Consider the following 22,388-nt stretch of genomic DNA (forward strand, 5'->3'; position numbering starts at 1 on the left):
TAATGTTGGCTCTTTGTTCGATGCTCATTTTTGTACCGATAAAAAAACATACTGACATATCAGACGCAAGTAATCCTCAAAGGATGCACCTTTCCAGCGAGCCAAGTCACATATAGGTTCCGCTAGCAGAAAATGCCCTATACACAAAGTCCTGTTTACTTTGAGACGCACCTTGTATTATTTGGATCAATCGCTATAATGCGATTTTGAAGGAATTCAAAGAAAAACTTGACGAAAAGCAATTACTACTCACCTTGACATTTCTGGCTATAACACAATATTTTATTTTAATTCATTTTCAATTGCCGCGTAATCAGCAACATAGTTTTCAAAATGCGTTGAAAATTCGCAATATGCATAATTTTGAGTACGTGATTGACCAATCAATCAAATCGGGTGTGCCGTCAATGAAAATTCTATAATGGAAACATCTTTCCGAGAAGTTGAAATGTATTTAAATAAGTATATTTTAAGTGTCACCATTCTTCTGACGTCTATATTTGCAGCATCGTATTATTTCAGTTAACACTCTGTTGCAATGAATATGGAAAAAGATCATGGTTTTTTAATCGAAAGTAGTCGTATGATTGCAAACAAAATATGGTTTTCTATAATAAGAAATTTAGCTGGTGCTGTGATCAGTAGCGCAACGGACGATTATAACAGTCTATGAGACCAAGAAACAAAGTTTATGATAAATGAAACATTAATTAGGATTTCACTGATAAATAAAGACAACCAAAATGAAATAGCTTCAAATTGCATAAAATGATATTCTTCAATAATTTTCACCTTGAAAGTTGACTCTGCCAATATTTTGATACCGTTTGGCGCTCAAGCGGCCACCTTTAAGCGCTCAAGGTGCGTAATAAACTATATACCGTTGAAAAGGGGACTTTGAGAGCTATCATCTGGCAAAGTTTAATCAAAATCATTGGAATTTATCAGGATTGGGTTGAAGAAAAGAGACTCAGAAGCCAATTTTTCTCACAATTTTTCATATTTCAGCCACACGGCCGGCGTAAAACGCCACCAAACATGCCGCATAATTTGTACACCATTTGAATGGAAATTTTATAAGGAATCTAAAACAGTTTGGAACCTCAGGTGACTCCAACTTTTTTCCATCATCTAGATACAAACTAATCAAAATGACACTGGAGTAAACTCATTTATTCCTTCTTTTATCCACCCAACGAAGTTACGGAAAAACCGAAATCCAGCCGAATCTACTGGCTGTCCAGTGGACAATGTCCAAATATATGACGATCGGAATCAAAATATGTTGCACAGTAACCTCCAAAAAATTATCGACGAATGAAAAAATTAAATGTGGAGAATAAAAAAACGTGTGGAAGGAGTTCTCTATCTTTTCTGGTTGTCTCTCAAATCACTGAACAAACATAAAATATATTCCTATGCTTAATGTAATCAGCTACGTTTCACATTAAGCAAAAGAAATGATTTGCAGTATTAAAAATGAAAAAACACAGTTATAATTGCTGCCTTTTATTCTTACAGAGAATCAGAGTTCAAAACATATGTTTAAATTAAAGCTCAATGAACCGAGAACAAACTTATTTTAATATTAAAAACAATTTTCATAGAAATAAAAAATATTTTCTTTTAAATAAATGAAAAAGAATTAAAAAAAAACTTTATTATTTTTGCCGTTTGCACGTAAATACTAACAACTATGAATATTTAGTGCGTCTCTTTAGTTAACAGCTGTAGTTCAGATTATATGACCCTTCGCTCCAAATAATTATTTCAAGAAATGAACGTTTTTATTAATAATGAATTTTAAGTGAACATTTATCAAAAAAAAAAAAAAAAATGGTCGAAACTGCTTGTGAATTCAAAAAATTTCATTAAATTTTCGAAGCTGATAAATTAACGTATGAAATATAAAAAAAAGTAAAAATGGAAATTAATAATTTAATATTACAATACAAAATTAATTCAAGGACAAGATTAACACAGAATTTACAGTAAATAAACTTCAAAGTTAGTGTAAAATGAAAGGTTTTTTTCTTCTGAGGATAAGTCAACGATTAATCTGAATGGTGAACATTGCCAAAGAAAATAAGTTACAGCTGAATTCAGTTTTATTCGCACTAAAATCTATCAACGCATTTCAATTTTCGTTAGAAATGTTGAAGCTGCGTTCGTTAACATACCATCGCAATATTACTTATGACTAAGTGAAAAGAACAAAGTGTTACATCTTGCGCTTATCTCTAATGAACAGAGGAGGAAAGCTTATGTGAAAAACCGATTTAATAATAACGAGAGAAAAAAAATATGAAAAAATATCGCACACAATTTATTTACAGCGGATTATAACTCTACTGCACGTCTTAGCATTATGAATCTGAACCATTTCTTTCGCATTCTATTTATGCATTACAAACTAAAACGCATTGATTATAATATTCATTTTAAATCGCTCAATGGAGTCTAGCTCTCTTTCGAAGCGTACTGTAAAACACTGTCAATCAAATCAATAGATGATTACGAACTTATTACTCAAATATGTCTGAATGAATCTTCTTTTTTTCATGTAATGTTATAACCCGAAGCCGTATATTGAAATGTTTACGTTGCACAAACTTCTTGCATAAGTGTAAGTGTAGTTTATATATTAGAAATTGTAATAAAGTACGTTAAATGATATTTAAATTTGTTTACTTTTGTTCATCTATTGATCTATGCAAGTTAATTCTTTGTTTATTGGAAACTTAATAAAACGTGGTGATTTTACTTTCCACGGTGTTGGTAAGCTTTAAATTAACGTTTTACAGAGAGAAAAAAACAATAAATTTGAATTAAAAACTACGATCGAATTTTGTTTCGTTTCTTTAAAAAATCATACCATTTCTCTTATCTAAATTTTCTTTTGTTGGTATTTTAAATTGAAATCAATGCCAGCACTTTTAAGACATATACGTCATCATATTTTAGTGGATTTGAACTTTTTTCAAAACAATCGATTGTTATGCTTTTGCTAAGAAGTGTTCCTTCTTAGACGTTTTCGCCGTCGGCATGTACGCCGACGGCTACTTACTTTGACAGTAAAAACATAATCAAACGGAAATTAATGGCTTTGCTGGCTAAGAGGCGATTGCATTCAGAGCTATCAGGCAACGGCAACAGAAAATATGGACTTTCATATTCTGAATCGGTGAAATCATGCTTGTAAATTTGCGTATTCAATTTCATGTCATAAAATGGCCCCTTTAAAGCAAAAAAGTGAATTGAGAGCGGAGTGGAAGTTTTTGTCTTCAATATCAACTGAAAATAGATAAGAAAACGATACTATTGATTGCCATCAAAAATAAAACAATGACTCTTATCATACTTGGTAAGTGATTTTTCGCTCGTGATTTGTGTGGGGATCACGCTGTGAATCATTAATGCGTGCTTTCACCACCCACTGATGATTAAATGCTGTGAACCGGGATGTTTCATAGAACAATTTATGCACATATTCATCGGTGCGATACGGCTTCATTTGTAAATCTGTTAATTGGTCACAATAAAAAATGAATCGCACATTCAAACTAAACTAATTAATCACACGAAATTCAAATAAAATACCATTGAATATGATTTTCTCGTAGCTCAGAAGTTCAATCAAGGTGGAAAACAGTTTACGTTCTTCATTTAATTTAGCATCATTCTCTTGTAATGCCAACATTACTTCGGCTCCGGTTTTTTTCGGATGCAAACAAGATTTTTCGTGCGTCGATGCTTAAAATTGTAAACAAAGTGTACACAAAATTTGTTAATATTATTGCATTATCTAGCATAGTCTAGCATAAATCCATTTTAATTCATTATCATTTACCATCATGGATTGGGCCTTGCCATTTACAACCAATACGTTGGTATTTGCAATCAGTTGGACGTAATTCGCAATCAGCTTTTTCATGATGCTCAAGAGATTTGCTTGGATATTCCTTTCCGCAATACTAAATAAAATCGATCATTAAATCAATGAATGTTTTCTCACAATTAATAACATTTTAGTGAATAAATACCTGACATTCGCTGGGTAACTCGCTTACTGCCTTTTCAACGGCTAAATTGCGTGATGCACTTGATTTAGAGATCTCGACACGACAGTTTGGACAAGTTGCAACTTGATCCCGTAATCTAATAAATAAATGAATTTCAATGAATAAACAATTTCAAATGCAAATTGTATAAAAGTACTTACCTTCCATCGGCCAATAAGTGTGTAAAGCATGCAGCGCACATCAAATGACCCATCTGACACTGCAAATAAATCATAATAAAAAAAACGCATAATGGTTAATTATGTAATTATTGACTAAAAAATTTAAAATATTTATGGCTGTAAATATTATATTATTCCTAAGAAAGAAAATGAGATTATTTTAAATTTTTTGGCAAATTATTAAAAAAAAACACACACCACCTGAAAATATACAAAGAAAAATTAGGGGAGTTACAATTCAGTTATTTAAAAAAATGATTTTTTCATGCTTTACATATATATGACCAGCACAGATCAAAATTTCTTTTGATTTTAATGTGTATGGATCATTTTTTGTATTAATCCTGGAACAAAATAAAACAAATCGGAAAAACGAATGAAAATGAATGTAGTTTTTTTGGTTGAAGTCAAAACTTATAACAGAAAAAGTAATTCTTGGTTGTTGAAAAAACATTTCTGTTCATTTTTTTAATATTTATTAAACTATTTACGATTTTGTACAATTTTTTACATTTCATTTTTAATGTTGTATATGTTGTTCTTTTTCATCACTTTTGTTTTATGTTTTTAGAATGTATTTTACTTCTTTTTTTCGTTTTCTTAAGTTGTAAACATTTCACATGTAATAAATAACATAATAATGTAATTTGTAAAACTTATTTCTAGACAAAAATAAATGTATTGTGAGCTGACTAAATGACTAGAACAAATATTATGTGTAAATATTTATCATAAAGTTTTTGTTTCTATCTAAACTACGGAGTTGATAACATTTTTGAGCTTAATTTAAACGAAATTGATCAGAGTGCTTCGAATAATTAATATATTTCTATTTATAGCAAGATAAGAAATACTATAAAATAATTAAGATAAAATTACGCTTTGAAAGAGCAAAAGCAAGATAGGAAAAGGTAGTCCTTAGTCTCTTTCAAACAAAAAGAAGATTAAACCAATTGTTGAATTGAAACGGGCAACAGTTTGAAATATTTATTGTTCCCATGAAAAAGATATTGAAAAACTAATATAAAAAAACATGTTGCAGATAATGAAGCATTGAAAATGCTTCTTTGCTCGCCCAAACATATTTATACGAAGCCACATGCAACTTTGACATATTTGTTTAAATGCAAAAAAAAAAAAAAAAAAATGTTTAAATTTGTCGACAAAATTCAAATTCAAGGCACGTTCACCATGTTCAGGTGGTTCATTGTTATTTTTACGTTCGAATTGTAATTAAAGCCCAGCATCACGGGCTAACTTTCGATTGTGTTGAATTTTTCCATTCATATTTATACCTTTCACAATTTTATTATCAATTATATTCCAAATATATATATTTAATATGTATACAAAGAGTAGATGGAATTTATTTGTCTGTATATTCAATTGATAATCGGAAATCACCAAAAGTCCAATGTATACACGCTTATCATAAAATTTTGAACCAAAAGCCGTGATTATTTGTTATGGTTCACATATGTTGACCGTAACTGTTTGCATACATCAATGTCCATTTTATAAATCTTGTTTTCAGCTATTTACTTCAAATTGTTGGCCATTGTAAAACGTAGCAAGTAACAATTATTTACACGATAGATATTCGCGCTCATACTTGGATGATAGTGCATTTACACAACAGGTTTTTAGTTGTAACGCTCACTGAATGTATACATAAACGGAAACGTGTTCCATAAAAAGTGAACACTGCATGTGAAACTTATTTCTTTGCCATTCAAACGACTCTCGATAAATGATTGTGTGCAATTGTGAAAGAAAATTATTGATATTTATCGCACAATAACTTGTATATGGTTGAAAAGAGCGGGATAGACAAATCAGCAGCTAGTTTCTCAACATTTCGCGAACACATGGTCGCCCAATCACTTCGACTGTAGGAAGATGTTGTTCATCAATAATAGAGTCGACCATTATAAAATAATAAAGATTTGATCATCATTGGACATAATCATTTTAGGGCCCAAAAAAAGAAACATCTGATTTTAATGTCGGAATTTTGCCAATATAATTTATAACACCAATTTTTTCAAAAAAAAAGCGATGAATCGATGGGGAAAATAAAAACAAAATGGTTGATTCAGTTCTTTTCGCCATCTACTTCATTCATATGCAATAGAACAAGTCTTGATGAAACCATAGAAAAAATCTTAGTTGGAATTCTTTTTTTCACTGCTCGAAGGCTTGAAATGGTGCTCCGGTACTTGCATTTAAGAATGCCATCGTTACCAAGAGTGCAAGAGAAAATACATTCGCAGTACCACTTATTGCGCAGGTCACTAAACTCAGCTGGTGTATTTTTACGCATTTCGTTTCATAGATTTTATACACATTAAACATCACACATTACACATATTACAAACTCTACAGCTATAGGAGTGGTATCGCCTCATTTCTATAAACATTCGTTTATATTTCTCGTTAAGTGTGTACACACGAAGCAGATGTATTGGAGCTGTATGCCATGTCAAAAACAGCTGAGATTTCCATTTTTTGAAACAATTTGTTTTGTATTCATGTCTTTGTATATTGTTTGAGAAAATGTTTAATTTGAATTCGTGTTTCAATTCAAATAAAAAACATACGAATTTGAAATGGTATTTCATCGAAAACTCTAGATTTGAACAATTGTGAAAACAATTGCAATAAATGCATGGATGATTTCTATTTAGTTATAATATATGTGATATCGAATTTCCCTGTTACAATTGATGCACAAGGGAAGTGCATCTGAAGGACAGTCAAATTGAGCCAAATGTGAGCGTTAGTACGCAAACAAACGACAAATATTTTCATTTCTATTTTTATTTTTCTATTGCTAGCTGATGACTACTAATAGATACTAGCTTTTCTCCGATCGAGTTGTGTATTATTTGAAATTTAGTCAAATTATGAACCTGCTGTCATTATGCATATATTTTTTATATTTCATAATTTCATTTCGTTTCTACACGATATGTATTTCTAGCGTTGTGTACAATTTAAACATTTCATTGGCATTGGCATTGGGAATCCTTGAGATGTTTTTTTTACTGATTTTTCGACAAAGATGTTACTTACAAGGAAACACATAGGAAAATACACTTGAAACAATTTAAACATTCCCGTATCAAACCATTGAATTGAATTGTTACCTTGGCACGTGGCCTTAAGTTTTCAATTCAAATTCAGTAAACATGAAGAAGTACGACTTTCATTATCATTGGCTTTGGAAAATGTGCTAGTAATGTAAATTCGTCGATTTTCGCCTTTTTTTGCAGATTCTTGTGGTATGGAATTGCATTTATAAACTATGACAACTTTTTCAAAGATGTCGTCCGTCATCTCTTATAAGTTAAGTAGAATCTTTGACTAGAAAACAAGTGAAATATGTCTTCAACTTTATATCTCCTCATTTGTTAGTTCAAAAGATTGATATCTTTTTTCAATTCGACGACCGAGAAAACATGTAGATAAATAAAAGTGTGAAGAAACGTAAACATCAAGTCGTAGTAAAGATCCAAAACATGGGATTGTGATGGTGATGACGTAATCTCGATTGTTTTACAAATATGGGTTATGCTAACTTCCCATAATGTTTCTATTATTTAGAAAATTCATATAAAAAATACGGTCTTTCATTGTTTATTTAAATATTTCCATTCGAATATGGTGCTTCAATTCGATATAAATTTCACGGACTCAGATTTTTGCCTTACTTTAGGTTTATAACAGTCAAGTTTATTTATTACATAACTCTATTCATGAAAGTAACTCACTATGTTACTTGAATAGTAATGTTATAAATGCTTCAATTTCAATCTAACTCAACGATATATAAAATTTTGAAAATAATTCTCTAAATAAAGACGATGATATGGCGGAAGACTGACGAAAAGGCAAATACAGTTCAGATTAGTTTTATGTCATATAAGTTTTATTTTAGTATAATTTGTTCATTTCTATTTTAGCATATTTCAAAAATGTCTTTTTCTTTCGTATAAATCTAACTGTACTTGAGAGCAGTAAACATTTGTGTTGTGAACTTTTCGTTGTTGTGCGCACACTTCCCTCCCATATATTTTCGAAAAAGTGTTTGTGAGAGCACAAATACAGAGTGAAGAAAAAATTATCGACCAAAACAAAATTGAAAAACGCAATACAGTGAATAGAGAGACGAACTCTGTTTTGATTAAAATATGCACGCACACATTGACATTGATGTGTATGAATGTGTTTGTGTGACGACTGCGCTGCTACTGCTATTGCTGTTTCAGCAACGACAAAACATTACCAATAAAAATGATGTGCAACAAAGCGAACAAAGGCCCAACGAGTGAATGAAAAAGTATGGTGAAATAGGAATTTAGCCTATGTGCCATACATTTACGAAAGACGAAACATTAATAGTAGCTGAAACTCCTAGGCCACATTATTTGAAAGTTTTTTGAGGCTCTGTTCGTGGCATTGGAGAGAAGAAAAAAACAACAACAAAACTAATACAAACAAAAAACGAACAATTGGAATGTCGTAATCGAAAACTATGATAAAAAATTCTTCTTAAAATCATCTATGAAATGCAATGTGCACGATTCTTTCATGTCCCAATCTAGTGCCCTTTTTTTATTTATTATGAAAATAAGCATTTTGATGTCTCATCGTCTCCCTCTTACATTGTTACGAAATTTATTTTAAATGGAACTAAATTTAGCTTTTTTAATGTATGAGTTAGTGCGTTGGGTCGAACTACTGACGTCTATAGAGTATTTGAAAGTAGAAAAAACTGCATATCGTTCAATGAGAATTCGATAATTTTATGGAAATGCCACATAAAAAAGCGATAAGAAAGGTTTTATATTGATATTATTTGGATTTTGAATGTTATTTTCAAACAAATTCATATGGCAGTCGCATGAGGTGGATGAATTGGACAATTGATTTAAAAGTCAATAGATTTTTCCTCAATCGTTTTCGCATAACATGTAGAATGATTTTGTGAGTTTTGTAAGGCTGATGTCGTGGTATCCGTCATTTAAAATGTTGTCGACGTCACTTATTTCTTTCTCTTTTTTTTTATTTTGTTTAAAGTCAAGCTCATTTTGTTTGTTATTTGCCAAAAAAAAATATATTCTCATTTCCATGGTTCGTTCAAGGTTTCAGAAAAATGTTCAAATAACTACTGGAAATTTCATATCAAATCAAGTGAAATAAAACGAAATAGCCATTTCTTATGGAATTGGCAATTCGTAACTCATACAATGATGAAAAGGCGTACGAACATTGCGTTCTACACGTACCTGATACATTGCCGTTTTAGGTAAATCCAAACAAACAGCACAGCAAAGAATCCCACCCAATCTTGATTCAAGCTTTTCACTTGTTTGTGATGTACTTGGTAATGGCGTTGATTCAGTTTTTTTTCGTTTGGCTTCTGGCTCATCATTTCCAGCTGAATCATTGTTCAGATTATTATTATTGGTGGCCGATTGATTGATTGGAGGCGGTCTCGGATTTGATTGCGAAGAAGCCGTGTCCACTTGAATATCGGCCGATATTATCGGAATGATATTTGAATTGGAAAGCACATTCAGATTGACGGCCTGCTGTTGATTTTGCAATAACGGCGATATAGATGACACCGATGCAGAGCTACTCGGTTCAACTATACTGTCCGCCATGTTGGCAAAATGATGATAATAGTATGATATGGCGAAAGATTTCGAATTCGTTAACGGTGTCGATAGACAAAAAAGAAACAGGCTCTGGAATGCAGTTGAATCGTCTTTGTTTTTAAATTAAGTCAACACTTTCTAAGCCAATCACATATGCCACATAGAAGCGTATAAGGGTCAGACGACAAAAAAAAAATTGCGTGAACTGTTTAAGCTGATTATTATTAAATCAATTAGACCGTTCACTCTATCAATTCAGTTTGTTGATGTTCACGTTGACTGAATGCGTTTATTTAATCTTTATAACAATTTGCCCTCTTGCTCTTCAAAATAAACTCTCTTTTCACTAATCACATTTATATAAATGATTTTAATCGCCAGCAAAATCAATTACGCTTCATTAATATATGGAAAATGTCTTCTAAATTGCTCTTTTCTATATTTACTCTTCCGAAAATTGAATTTTTATTTTATTTTTTGTAATTTTATACAAATCAAATACTTCTGTAAGATTTTTAATTTCTCAGTTAAAGTATGAATCTCTCGATACAAATTATGGAATAAATATTTGAGTGTATTCAACAACAATAATAACAAAGAATTTATCTGCCTTTGTTATGTTGCTCCAAATTATATTTGTAGAGAAAATCTAATCACACGACTTAACTTTTCGATGAGAATGAAGGAAATGAAAACTACGCAGCATAAAAATAAATTCACTATCGCGATTGCAACAAATATATGTGTGCAAGGCAATTGGAGTTAGACAAAGATAGAATATCACTCAATCTTTATTCCACGGAACAATTTTCGTTTTATGTATTTGTACGATGTGACGTTGTATGTGTAATCTGTATCAATGTAAATGTGACGTTGCAGAGCTGCTACCTACTGCTTATGTTAATATTTGGTTACATAAAACATGCATACATGGCTTGTGTGTATGTATATGTAACTTTGTGTGTGAGTTGAATATCGGCTGACATGCTAAAATGAGAAAACATTCATTCCTCCAAATAATATACAAGTACTCAAAACATTTTCATTTTATATGCAACGTCAATAAAATCAATCGCAGTTGTGTGTGCCCCACCAAAAAAAAAATTCGGTTGCAAGTGTAAGTGAAAACATAAGAGTTTGCGTAGCACATTAACAAAGAATGAGACCAAAACAAACCAGTATATTGGAAAAACATATGGGCTCTGCGTTTCACTCACACTTGTGTAAATGTTAAGTGCAAAAGAGATACAACGAAAACAATGTGTACTGTGTACTGTGGGCATCACATTCTCAATAATAAGGGATTTTGCGTTCAACTGTGTGCACTCACTGTATATATGCTGTGTGTCGTAGCCAGTCCAAAACGTTTCATTTTTATTACGTCGAAAAATGTTGCCAGAGCAATCTACACTGTTCTTTCACTTCATGCACACGAAACAATACACTCACCCATACTAATGCATATGTAAATATTGCACTTGAGCAGAGTTAATGTACAATCTCTTCTCTTTTTCCATTTTGAATTTTATTTTTAATATTTAATTCCCTTTTTCAAAATATGCCGAAATACAAAATTGACCAAATACATAATCTTTTACAGAAAGAAACATTTATTCAAATTAAGATAGTAATGCTAGATAAACTCTTCAAGCCAAATTTAGTGTATGAGAAAAGAAAGAAATTATGCTGATTTAAATAATGTTTCTTATTAAAATACTTGAATGAACGTTAAATGTAAGAGAAGACTCTGGTATGAGTTTAAATTGTTCCGGAGAGATTAAAATATTATTTTCAGATAATTTCATTCTGTTTTCTATGGAGAGTTTGCAATGTCCATATCCTTTTCGGATGCATCGTCTGATGATTCTCTTTTTGACGAGTCCTCTGTTCCAATTCGTTCCTCAGCATCGTAATCACGTTGACTTGGTTTCTCTTCAGAAACACGTTTCAATTTTCGTGATGACTCCTTGGATCTACTGCGACTTCGATCTTTTTCACGTCGACGTTCCTTTGGTCTTTCTTCGCGTTCTTCCCGACGATCATGTCGAGACGAATTCCCATGACGCGATGATCTTTCTTTCTCGCGACTTTTTGAACGGCTTCTTGACTTTTGGCGACGCTTTTCTTCCTTGCGTGTTGATTTTCGTGACTTACTGATTTGCGGAGAGCGTGAGTGTCTTCTTCTATCTCTCTCCCGTCTATCGCGACGATCGTAAGAACGTGACCTGGATCTACGTCTATCTCTCTGTTATGACAAATATAAAATGAGAAGATTTAAAGAAACATTCAAATGCTTGGAATTAAATGAAAATTCTTCTAATACACAAATATTGAATAGTCGATGCAATAAAAAGAATTGAACCAAATGCGAATTGAGTTAATCTTATTGGGCTTGGAGTTGTTTGTAAATGCATCACTAATTTGTTTTGAATTTATAATTGTCTTGAATGCGGTAGATTTTTCTAATAATTTTTTTATGAACAATCAACATTTTCATACATTTATTCAAGCCAATAAAAATCAAGGTATGAATTTAAATAATTTTTCTGGTAGTAGCTTGCTCATAGAAATTTAACAGAGTAAACTGAAAGGTAAATAGTTGAATAGTTGAATAGTTGAATAGTTGGCGTGAAATCCAATAAGATTTTTTCCCTTTAACTCCTTGTGAAGCATTGTGTCTACGATAAGGCATCTTCTACGATTACTGGCTGCGATCTTAGCTTCGTTCCAATAACATTGATTTTTCAAAATTATTACTTTAAATGGTCGAATTCATGTATTTGAATGCGCACATACTATTTCCAAATTATAATTTTACTGCAGCCACAGTCTCTGTAAAGATGTATCTTCAAAAAGGTTTGTCGCTTCGATGAATTCTTCCGGTTTCATTTTTCAACCAGGGTAAAATGGCATTGCTCACTGTTTACCTTTCAGTTTGCTCTGTTTAATTTATCTGAGTGTGACACATATAATGTAAGAACCACTTGTTTAGACAATATTGTTGAATTTAACCAGTACATGTTCTCTAAGAGGTAAAAAATATATTTCTTAACAAATTTCAACTTTCACTTTAGCTTTGGGAATATGCTAATACGAAGAGCCGGAAGTGTGCTCTTTGCTCAATTTGTATTTAATTTGGTCCATTTTTATGAGAGCCATCAAGGTTTTTTTTATTGAAATATGACTATTTATGATGTGCTGTGAATAACAGCCAATGGTGAATGAAGATTCAAATACTTTTATATATAGAAAAAAACCAAGAGCTATTTTTAAATCTTACCGAAGGTGAGCGGCTTCGACGTCTGGATCTTGACCGCTTGCGTCTACTTTCACGTTCACGGGATCTTGGTCGTTTTGAGCTGCATTTTAAATGAAAAACATGTTACTTTTCAATTTTAATAAGATAATTTACTAGGGGGAGACACGGGCTCTAATATTACAAATTTTTCCTATTTTTTTACGTACATTTGACAGGACCTAAATAACCCTAATCTTTCTTTTTTTTTAGTTTTCTAGTTTGTGTCTACCCCCTAGACAATTTGTATATTTACATACCGAGATCGCGAACGTTTCCTTCGTGAATGGCTGCGTGAGCGGCTGCGTTTCGAACTAAAACACCAATTATTATAACAATTAATGAAGTTAAAAAAAAAAATCAATTTTAGTGGCATTGTAAATAAATATTCACCGTGAGCGAGAAGCGGAACGCTTCGATCTAGATCTGCTGCGCTTGCTTCTTTTGCGTGATTTTGAGCGGCGAGAATGACTGTGAGAACGTGACCTGGATCTGGTGCGAGTTCTGTGATGAGTAACTGACTTTTCTTTTGATGATAGTATTCCAATAACCGGATCCAATGCGGCCGATATCATATTTTGGGTCTCTTTTACAATCGACATTGCTTCTTCGATTTCACGCTGAGCGGCTTCATTGCTCTTTGCTTCCGGTTTAATGATTGATTGCATTGAATGATATATATTTAAACGTTTTCCCAAAAATTCTGAGCCGTGTAACTTAAGTGCTTTTGCAACACTCCTTTGTTCGCAAAATTCAATCATGACATGTTTTTGTCGGCTCTTTTCAGCAAAGCGTCCATATTTCACTTCACCCGCATACTCTCCAAAATGTTTGATAATTTCTTGTAGTTCCCAGTCAGCCGGAATGTCAATCAGAATGATGGTGCGACGAATTTCTTCAATTTTACGTGCATCAAAAGTAATTGGTAGCGGTGGATATTCGGGTAGATTAAATTCTATGAGCTTCGGATCCGCCGTTTTGATCACCTGAAAATGGAACATATTCAAATATAAATATTTGATAAAATTGATTGCTCTGATAAAGTTAATACTGAATGCATACCTGAAATGGGTGAATTCCTTCAACGCGATTCACAACATCGGGTGGCAATTGTGAATCATTTGCTGGTAAGCCGGGAACCGAAGATCCATTGTTGATAATTTCCAACGCTTTGAACTCATCGGGAATGGTGCCATTTCCAACTGGACAGACAATCAAAGCTCGGTCAATAAAAACCGTATTGGTCAAATGCTGGGCAACAGCTACACAGCTGCTTTCAAAAAATTTCACGTAACAAACACGGGAAACCACCGGACAAGTCACATCCCGTACCGTTGGATATAATCGAATTTCGTCAATTTTACCGATGCAACCAAAAAGATTTTGCATTTGATCTTTTGTCGCTTGCGGTGCTATATTTGTAACCTGTACCACCTTCGTAGACATGGTGCGTTTTTTTCGTCTCTCGATAATTCTGTAAAAGGTAGTGGAACTACCACACAGAGTAGTACTATAACCTGACAAAGATGCAATTCTAGATCTCTCAGAATCGAATTTATACGAAATAAAATTTGTTTTTGCAAATTAAACAGACATGTCGCTTTCCTGAATCAATTTTCTCTTACAATCGTTTGCAATACACGCCAATCGGAGCCATTTTTCGGCAAAGTGACATTTGCGGTAAAAATGGCGAAACGAATGTCAATTTCTCTGTCAAATTCAACCGTATTGCCCGATACATTTTTGAATATTCCAAGATACCGGGAAAAATATTGGAAAAATAATATTTAAAAAAAAAGACTAAATTGATTATTGCGTTTATTATGTATTGCAATCTTTTTCAAGTTTATCAATATTTGAATAACATTGACTAATTTTCGACTAATCAGATTGAATACTTGGCATAAACAAGTGTGATTGAATAACCAAATGTCATATATCCTAAACTTGCAATCGAACGGTAAAGTGTGGAATTGACTTATATCAAGTAGAATCATAGCAGCATTAACACTGTATAATTTACCATCACGATGGCTTTCCGATTGATTCGTAATATTGTAAGAAATTTATTTAATAAGCCTGTAAGACTCATTTTAATTTGTATTCTATTGGAAATATTTTATTCTGACGTAAAATTATGGTGAAAGTTTATTTAATAAGAAAAAAATAAATAGTCACATTGTGTTGAAATATTGCGCGAGTGTACGTAAAAAATTTATCGTTCCATTCATATGATCTCGTAGGATACACTACGCAATTACGTAACTGCTGATTTTCATTTCGATCAAATTTATCTTATAACATTTTTAATTGAAGTTGAATTTTTTTACACGACACAATAAGGAAAATAAATAGTTGCATTTGACTTATTAGATAAAACTATGCTAAAATTGTGTTCAAGGTTACGAAACACATTAAAGGGTTTATCAAGGAGAATATAGGCTGACATAACCTCATTGAAATGACACAATTTCTGCAATTTTATACAAAAAAAAGATAACAAAAAATGTTTTATTAGTGAAACGTGAAATTATTTTACTTTTTCTGTTTTCAAATAGACAAATGCTGCACCAAAAAGTGCATCAATTGTTGCATCGACCTCGTCACGAAACTTTTCTTCGGAAGTGAAGAAAGTTACATTAATTCCAGGCGATGGAATCGGACCGGAAATTTCAGCAGCAGTCCAACAAATTTTTCAAGCCGCTAATGTTCCAATCGAATGGGAAACTGTCGATGTAACACCTGTCCGTGTAAGTTGAGCAATTTCAATGAGACAATTTGATACTGATTTAATTTTGAGAGGAAAAGGATAGTTGTTTAATGAGTGAGATTATTAAATGACTGTAATTAGTGATAATCAATCGATAGTAATAAAAAGAAATTGTGTTCCTTTTCATTAGCATCCTGATGGTAAATTTGGCATCCCTCAAGCAGCAGTTGATTCAGTAAATCAAAATAAAGTTGGTTTAAAGGGCCCACTGATGACACCAATTGGCAAGGGTCACCGATCATTAAATTTGCAATTGCGTAAAGAATTCAATTTATATGCAAATGTTCGGCCTTGTCGCTCATTAGAAGGCTACAAAACCCTTTATGATGATGTTGATGTTGTAACTATTCGAGAAAACACCGAAGGTGAATATTCTGGAATCGAGCACGAAATTGTCGATGGGGTCGTTCAAAGTATCAAACTAATCACGGAAGATGCTTCGATGCGAGTCGCTGATTATGCCTTCCAGTATGCCAAAGACAATAATCGTTCGAAAGTAACTGCCGTACACAAAGCAAATATAATGCGTATGTCAGACGGGCTTTTCTTGCGCTGTTGTCGTCGAGTTGCCGCCAAATATCCAGAAGTTAAATTTGAAGAAAAATATTTGGACACAGTTTGTTTAAATATGGTACAAGATCCATCTCAATACGACGTATTGGTAAGATATTTTTTTGACTTTTATTCATCGATATTAAACTACATTAGAATGTTAAATTTGCCGAAATTATTATTACTTCCAACGATTGCTACTAGACGAGAGTTTTATACTTCTTTCACGTTGTTGGTTCTGACCATTTTCGTCATGCGACGTCAGTTCTTCATCCAAAAGTAGTTCGAAATTTCCTAACGAATCTGCTTCGGGTACCTTGTTCCAACGAACATCCGGTACTCCACTTTTGGGCAACACAATTGATAGAATATTGTCAATGAGTTTGTATTTAAGAATTCGATCATTTACTGTGGTCGATGTTAAAGATGCTGTAAAAAAACACAAAAGTTAAATTTAAAGAAAATAACTTGGACAGAGTACAATACATACGTGATGCGTTCACTTCTACAAGCCAAGGCTTTAATGTATTATCAATAATTATGTCGTATCCATAACACTCAAAACAATGACGATCTGCGACCATAACTGGAGCGACTGCACGCAACGAGTGAACAATCAACCATGAAATATTTCCGAATAATTTATCGGTGACTTCTTTACCTCGCGTGCCTTCGAGAAATAATTTTAAATTTTGAACACTCCACTTTCCGCCATGCAATGTATTATACTCTCCCTGCAAATAATTTCCATTTATTTAGTAGGCTTTGCAGTTTTTGGAATAGAAATTATAAGTTATACGTGATTTTTTTGCACTTACTCCATGCTTTTGTACACTGACATTGGTCAAATGAACGTACATGTTATCGAGTTCCGTCACACTTGTATCATATTTCACTGTGCAAAATCGACAGAAACCCAATTTGAATAGGTAGGCTTTTAGTGGACGAAATGATGTTACAAGCACATACAATCGCAAATCAAATTTTTTGCCACCGATTAATAGTGGATTATCGATGTATCTGGAAATGACGTAGCTCTCTTTACCCGAAGTTATTTGTGGATTAAATGCATTGCTACGCGCTTCTCGTGACCATTTCTTCAATTTTGATAATTTGTTGATCAAAAAAATGCCAGCTCCTTGTGACTTGCCACATGGCTTCATAATCCATGTAGTTTGTGGATTTTTTCGATACTCTTCAACAAACATATTGTAATCTGAAACAATGTAAAACAATTGAATATAACCGATGATGTACACTGATATACAATTGATTACCAACCAGCAGGAAGGACAAAAGTTGTTGGTATGAAATCTAAATAAAGATATTTCAATCCGGTCGTTCCAGTGTCAATTTTTTCTGCCAACGCACTGCTGTCTCTCTCCAAATCCTTTCGATATCTTTTGATATTTTTCACTAAAAGATCTTTTCGTGATAATTCATAATGGTTTGGGAAGTGATTTATAATTCTGAAATTGAGATACATGTAAGAACGGTTATAAATGAAAAAGAAATTACGAAAGAACAAATTTTTAGCTCACTGATTATCTTGCATACGATAACCGCTCTCAACGCTAAATATATTCCGACATGTTGTTGTACTGGCCCAATAAAAATTCCAATCATCTTCGGCACTCACCGATTGCCAATTTCTCTTTTCAAAGTTACTAATTAATACCGATTTATCCATATCCGTACAGTACGTTATTTTTACTCGTTCATTCACAAGATGCGGAACGATTCTCCAGCAAAAAAAAAAACAAGATATTAGAGAATAAAAATTGTTTTTTTTTTTTTTTTGAAATTCATATATTTACCTTCCATACAAATAAGCAGAATTTGAAGTTTTCTTAAAATCGTTGTGAGAAGACATATTGAAAAAATTGGTTCTACTTCGAAATACAAAGAGATACTCTTCATATTCTTATGCGAGTGAATCGATATATTTATAAATAAATTGTTTGTAAAAGTTTCTATGGAAACAATGTAATCATAATATAATCATGCACATTGACATTAACTTGTTGGTTTTGTTTATTAATCTAGGTCATGCCAAATTTGTACGGAGATATTCTTTCCGATATGTGCGCGGGATTGGTTGGTGGTCTTGGCTTGACTCCTTCAGGAAATATGGGATTAAATGGTGCATTGTTCGAATCTGTAAGTACATGTCATAAGAAACGATGGGCGATATTGAGTATTTCCCTAACACATTCTCAATGTACAAGAATTAAAAAAAAAAACTAAAACATTAATTTTGAATTAATTATATAGGTCCATGGAACCGCTCCCGATATAGCTGGAAAAGATTTGGCTAACCCAACGGCTCTTTTGTTATCGGCTGTGATGATGTTACGACACATGAAGTTAAATACGCATGCCGATAAAATCGAAGCTGCTTGTTTTGCCGTAATCAAGGAGGGCAAATTCTTGACTGGTGATCTTGGTGGCAAGGCCAAATGCTCTGAATATACAAATGAAATTTGTTCACGGTTGTAAAGTGTGTCAAATTCTGAAATCAACATACACTACATTGTGTTACCGAAGCAGTGACAATATTTTATTTAGATGAAATCTGTACCATTTTCCCCTTTATAATTTATTTCTTTTTTTCTTTCACATTTTTGGCAATCAACTATACCAAATTTACATAGAAGAAATGAAATGAAGCCATTATCATTTAGTTACCAAAAAAAAAATATCATAGTATTATCATTTTTTCCGTCTCTCTCTTTTTTTTCTTTTCAAGGTCCAAATAAAAAAAAATACGTATTTAAATGGCTCAATAAAAACTATATGTATTTATTCTTCAGTTATGATCTTTTATTTGAATTTATAATGGGAATAAGATTTTTCATAGAAAAACTATATTGAAAATGCAGACAGCAAGGTAATTAGAGTAATCTATCTTTCATTCTATTAAATTTTAAGAAAAAAGTGTTTTGAATTATTTGCGTTTGTGGTTCAAGACCAATTCCATTTTCAGTATAATTAATTTATTTTGAATTGTTCTTGAATTTTTTTTAGAAATCAATGTGCAATCTACAAATTCATTGCTTATAAACTACTTTAATCAATTAAGCAGCCATGTTAATAAAAAAAAATCTGTTATGCAGCGTGGACTTTCGTATTATCTGGTCATCATTTAATTAGGGAAGAAACATAATGTAGACTTATCAATAATAAAGAGAATTAAAAAAATAGTCCCAATACAGTCGACGCTCAAAAATCTAAAGATTCATAAACTGAAGACAATTTTTCGCGAAATTTTTAAAAAAATTACTTTTGGGAAGCAAAATAACCTTTAATTATCATGAAATTTTAAATTTTTTGTGTATTAATTGATATAAAATATTTTTACAATTGACTTTTATCGATATTATATCAAATAAGCTTCAATAATTTTCATTTTTCGTGAAATTTGTTAATTGTTCCTATCATTTATACTTGGTTTGTCCAGAAATCTAAAGAATTCACAATTCTAAAGTCTCTGAATAACAAACTACTTTGTATTTTTGAGCGTAGACTTTATAACGAATAATTTGTTTTTGTAATATTATTTGTATTCATTTTTGGTATTTATTTTATACACAAACTGACAATCCATGTTAGAAAAGAACATTTCTATCATTTCACGTTTATAAGTAGGATGTTTCCGTTATTCTACATTACATCAGGACCATTAAATTAACTTTTTCGATCAACATTAAATTTTGTGCTATTTTCAAATTTAATTCAATAATATTTTTCAACGATAATTGAAATCTGATTGTTCTATATGTCAAAGTTTTTTTGAAGTAGTAGATGTACTTCGATGATTAGAAAATTTGACATTTCTTTGACTATATTGCACTATCAAATGAAATTTTACGTCAACACAAAAACAAATAAATAATATTTTAATTTATATATTATATTTTTAACGTTTAAATGGAAAACCTTACACCATCTTTTGTAAAAATCATCGAATGGAAGATGCTCGACAAGAGAAAATTCTTTCCGCTTTCAATGTTGAGTTCGTTTAGTGTTCGTTGCACACTTTATCCTTTGACATTGATTAAAACTCAGTTGCAAGTTCAAATTAGAAATGATGTTTATACAGGACTTATTGATGCAGCATGCAAGATCTACCAAAGAGAAGGACCAAGAGGTTTCTCGTTATACAACAGTTATATGAATAATGTAATATCAAATTTTAATATTATATTCATGTATTGTAGGCTTGTACAAAGGATTTTGGATTTCGTCAATGCAAATATTTTCAGGCGTTTTTTATATAAGTATAGATTATTATTATTATTGTTTGTTATCAATATTACTTCACGTGTGATTATCAATAGGTACGTATGAAGGTGTGAGACATTTACTCTCCAAATATGACACTGGTGAAAGAGCAAAATCATTAGTCGCTGGCGGATGTGCTTCGTTAGTTGGCCAGACGTTAATTGTTCCATTTGACGTAATTATATTCACATCAAAACACACATATTTATACATAATATATATACGTATGTAGGTTATTTCACAACATGCCATGGTACTTGGGATGGGCAAGCTCAATCCACTGGGAATCGAAAATAAACAAAATCAAAACCGAATGCGTATATCGTTGGATATTGCAAAAGCAATCCTACAGAAAGATGGTTTTCGAGGCTTTTATCGTGGCTATGTGGCAAGTCTGATGGCATATGTACCGTCGAGTGCGATATGGTGGACGTTTTATCACTTGTACCAGGATAATTTAATTAATATTTTACCACCTAATGTTTCACATTTATTTATTCAATGTGTTGCCGGAACGATGGGTGAGTCACTCTAAAAATTTCATTGCTATCTATATTCTTTTGATTGTTTGTTAAAGATGAATGGAATTTGATTAATTGTTTATCTCTTTTTATGCATTATTATTCAAAAATACCTTAATCAATTTAATCATTATTATTTGTTGATTAATTTCACATTTTTGCAATTTTTCTCATCAAATTCTCTCCTAGGTGGATTCAGTAGTACTTTGTAAGTTTTTGTTGAATTATTTATTATCACAATAATTTCTTAATTGGTCAATATCTATTATTCATTCCATTAACAGAATAACGAATCCACTGGACATAATACGTGCTAGAATTCAGGTAAATACAAATGAAAATGGCATTAAATTCCAATAAATGATCGTAACATATCTTATATATTGCAGGTCCAGCGCCTTGATTCAATTCCTTTGGCGTTCCGTTTGTTGTGGATAGAGGAGAATTCCTTGAAGAAAAGATTCAAGTTACTTTTCAAAGGTCTTTCTGCACGATTGTTGCAATCAGCTGCATTCTCTTTTAGCATTATACTTGGTTATGAGTCGATAAAACGATTATCAATTCAAGAAGAATACAAACATTTGGTTCGTTGGTAAAAAAAAAGGATATACCGAAGTGCATTTATTGTTTAAAAATGTAATAAATATTAAATTGTTTTTTCTTCATATTATCGAAAATGTAAGAATTTTTTCTTGTTTCTTTTACTTTTCCGCACACCCACTGTGTGCTGTAAAGTATTGCAATCACCCCAAAATTTTGAAATCGCTAATAATCGTTTTTCTATGCCATGTTCTATGCGTTTTCGGTATAGAGAAGCACAGAGCAACGGTTTTTTGGCCATGTTAATGTGGGGATGTGGTACACTGTACAATTGTACACGGTGTACGCAAAAAATCAATAGGTAATTTGTTAGCACGATAACTCTTCTTAGAGAAAATCAAATCCAAATCTGATTTTACAGGGTGGTTGTGGGTTGCGAGGAATAGGCTGGTATTGTTTTTCAGCGATATTAGTTCATGGGTGTATTCATGGTGACACCATGATGGTGTACCCATAT

General features: G+C 32.1%; 5 protein-coding genes across 5 annotated transcripts; 2 read left to right on the top strand and 3 right to left on the bottom strand.

Moving 5' to 3' along the window:
• Nucleotides 1-2,081: 2,081 nt before the first annotated feature.
• Nucleotides 2,082-10,581, bottom strand: LOC116342365 (cysteine and histidine-rich protein 1 homolog). Its single transcript, XM_031769938.1, has 7 exons — nucleotides 9,535-10,581; nucleotides 4,223-4,281; nucleotides 4,044-4,158; nucleotides 3,851-3,974; nucleotides 3,601-3,753; nucleotides 3,362-3,522; nucleotides 2,082-3,294 (listed from the first exon to the last, which is right to left on the bottom strand). The coding sequence occupies exons 1-7, from the start codon at nucleotides 9,913-9,915 to the stop codon at nucleotides 3,064-3,066; spliced, it is 1,224 nt and encodes a 407-aa protein (XP_031625798.1). The 5' UTR covers nucleotides 9,916-10,581; the 3' UTR covers nucleotides 2,082-3,063.
• Nucleotides 10,582-11,595: 1,014 nt separating this feature from the next.
• Nucleotides 11,596-14,867, bottom strand: LOC116342565 (probable splicing factor, arginine/serine-rich 7). Its single transcript, XM_031770231.1, has 5 exons — nucleotides 14,267-14,867; nucleotides 13,598-14,190; nucleotides 13,465-13,518; nucleotides 13,190-13,268; nucleotides 11,596-12,154 (listed from the first exon to the last, which is right to left on the bottom strand). Exons 1-5 carry the CDS (start codon nucleotides 14,648-14,650, stop codon nucleotides 11,723-11,725), a joined length of 1,542 nt encoding a protein of 513 aa, XP_031626091.1. The 5' UTR covers nucleotides 14,651-14,867; the 3' UTR covers nucleotides 11,596-11,722.
• A 321-nt stretch (nucleotides 14,868-15,188) lies between these two features.
• LOC116342514 (probable isocitrate dehydrogenase [NAD] subunit alpha, mitochondrial) lies at nucleotides 15,189-19,072 on the top strand. Its single transcript, XM_031770161.1, has 5 exons — nucleotides 15,189-15,285; nucleotides 15,763-15,954; nucleotides 16,105-16,635; nucleotides 18,573-18,686; nucleotides 18,801-19,072. Exons 1-5 carry the CDS (start codon nucleotides 15,235-15,237, stop codon nucleotides 19,023-19,025), a joined length of 1,113 nt encoding a protein of 370 aa, XP_031626021.1. The 5' UTR covers nucleotides 15,189-15,234; the 3' UTR covers nucleotides 19,026-19,072.
• LOC116342513 (probable tubulin polyglutamylase TTLL1) lies at nucleotides 16,643-18,381 on the bottom strand. Its single transcript, XM_031770160.1, has 6 exons — nucleotides 18,344-18,381; nucleotides 18,068-18,268; nucleotides 17,808-17,995; nucleotides 17,345-17,742; nucleotides 17,017-17,260; nucleotides 16,643-16,955 (listed from the first exon to the last, which is right to left on the bottom strand). Exons 2-6 carry the CDS (start codon nucleotides 18,214-18,216, stop codon nucleotides 16,708-16,710), a joined length of 1,227 nt encoding a protein of 408 aa, XP_031626020.1. The 5' UTR covers nucleotides 18,217-18,268; nucleotides 18,344-18,381; the 3' UTR covers nucleotides 16,643-16,707.
• A 1,308-nt stretch (nucleotides 19,073-20,380) lies between the features above and the next one.
• LOC116342499 (solute carrier family 25 member 44) lies at nucleotides 20,381-22,008 on the top strand. The gene is made up of 7 exons (XM_031770147.1): nucleotides 20,381-20,676; nucleotides 20,747-20,806; nucleotides 20,867-20,985; nucleotides 21,043-21,331; nucleotides 21,521-21,539; nucleotides 21,616-21,655; nucleotides 21,721-22,008. The coding sequence occupies exons 1-7, from the start codon at nucleotides 20,457-20,459 to the stop codon at nucleotides 21,925-21,927; spliced, it is 954 nt and encodes a 317-aa protein (XP_031626007.1). The 5' UTR covers nucleotides 20,381-20,456; the 3' UTR covers nucleotides 21,928-22,008.
• The last annotated feature ends 380 nt before the right edge of the window (nucleotides 22,009-22,388 follow it).

This window comes from Contarinia nasturtii, unplaced genomic scaffold, assembly GCF_009176525.2.
Source record: "Contarinia nasturtii isolate CC-2019 unplaced genomic scaffold, AAFC_CNas_1.1 Cnas_scaffold_864, whole genome shotgun sequence".
NCBI lineage: Eukaryota > Metazoa > Arthropoda > Insecta > Diptera > Cecidomyiidae > Contarinia > Contarinia nasturtii.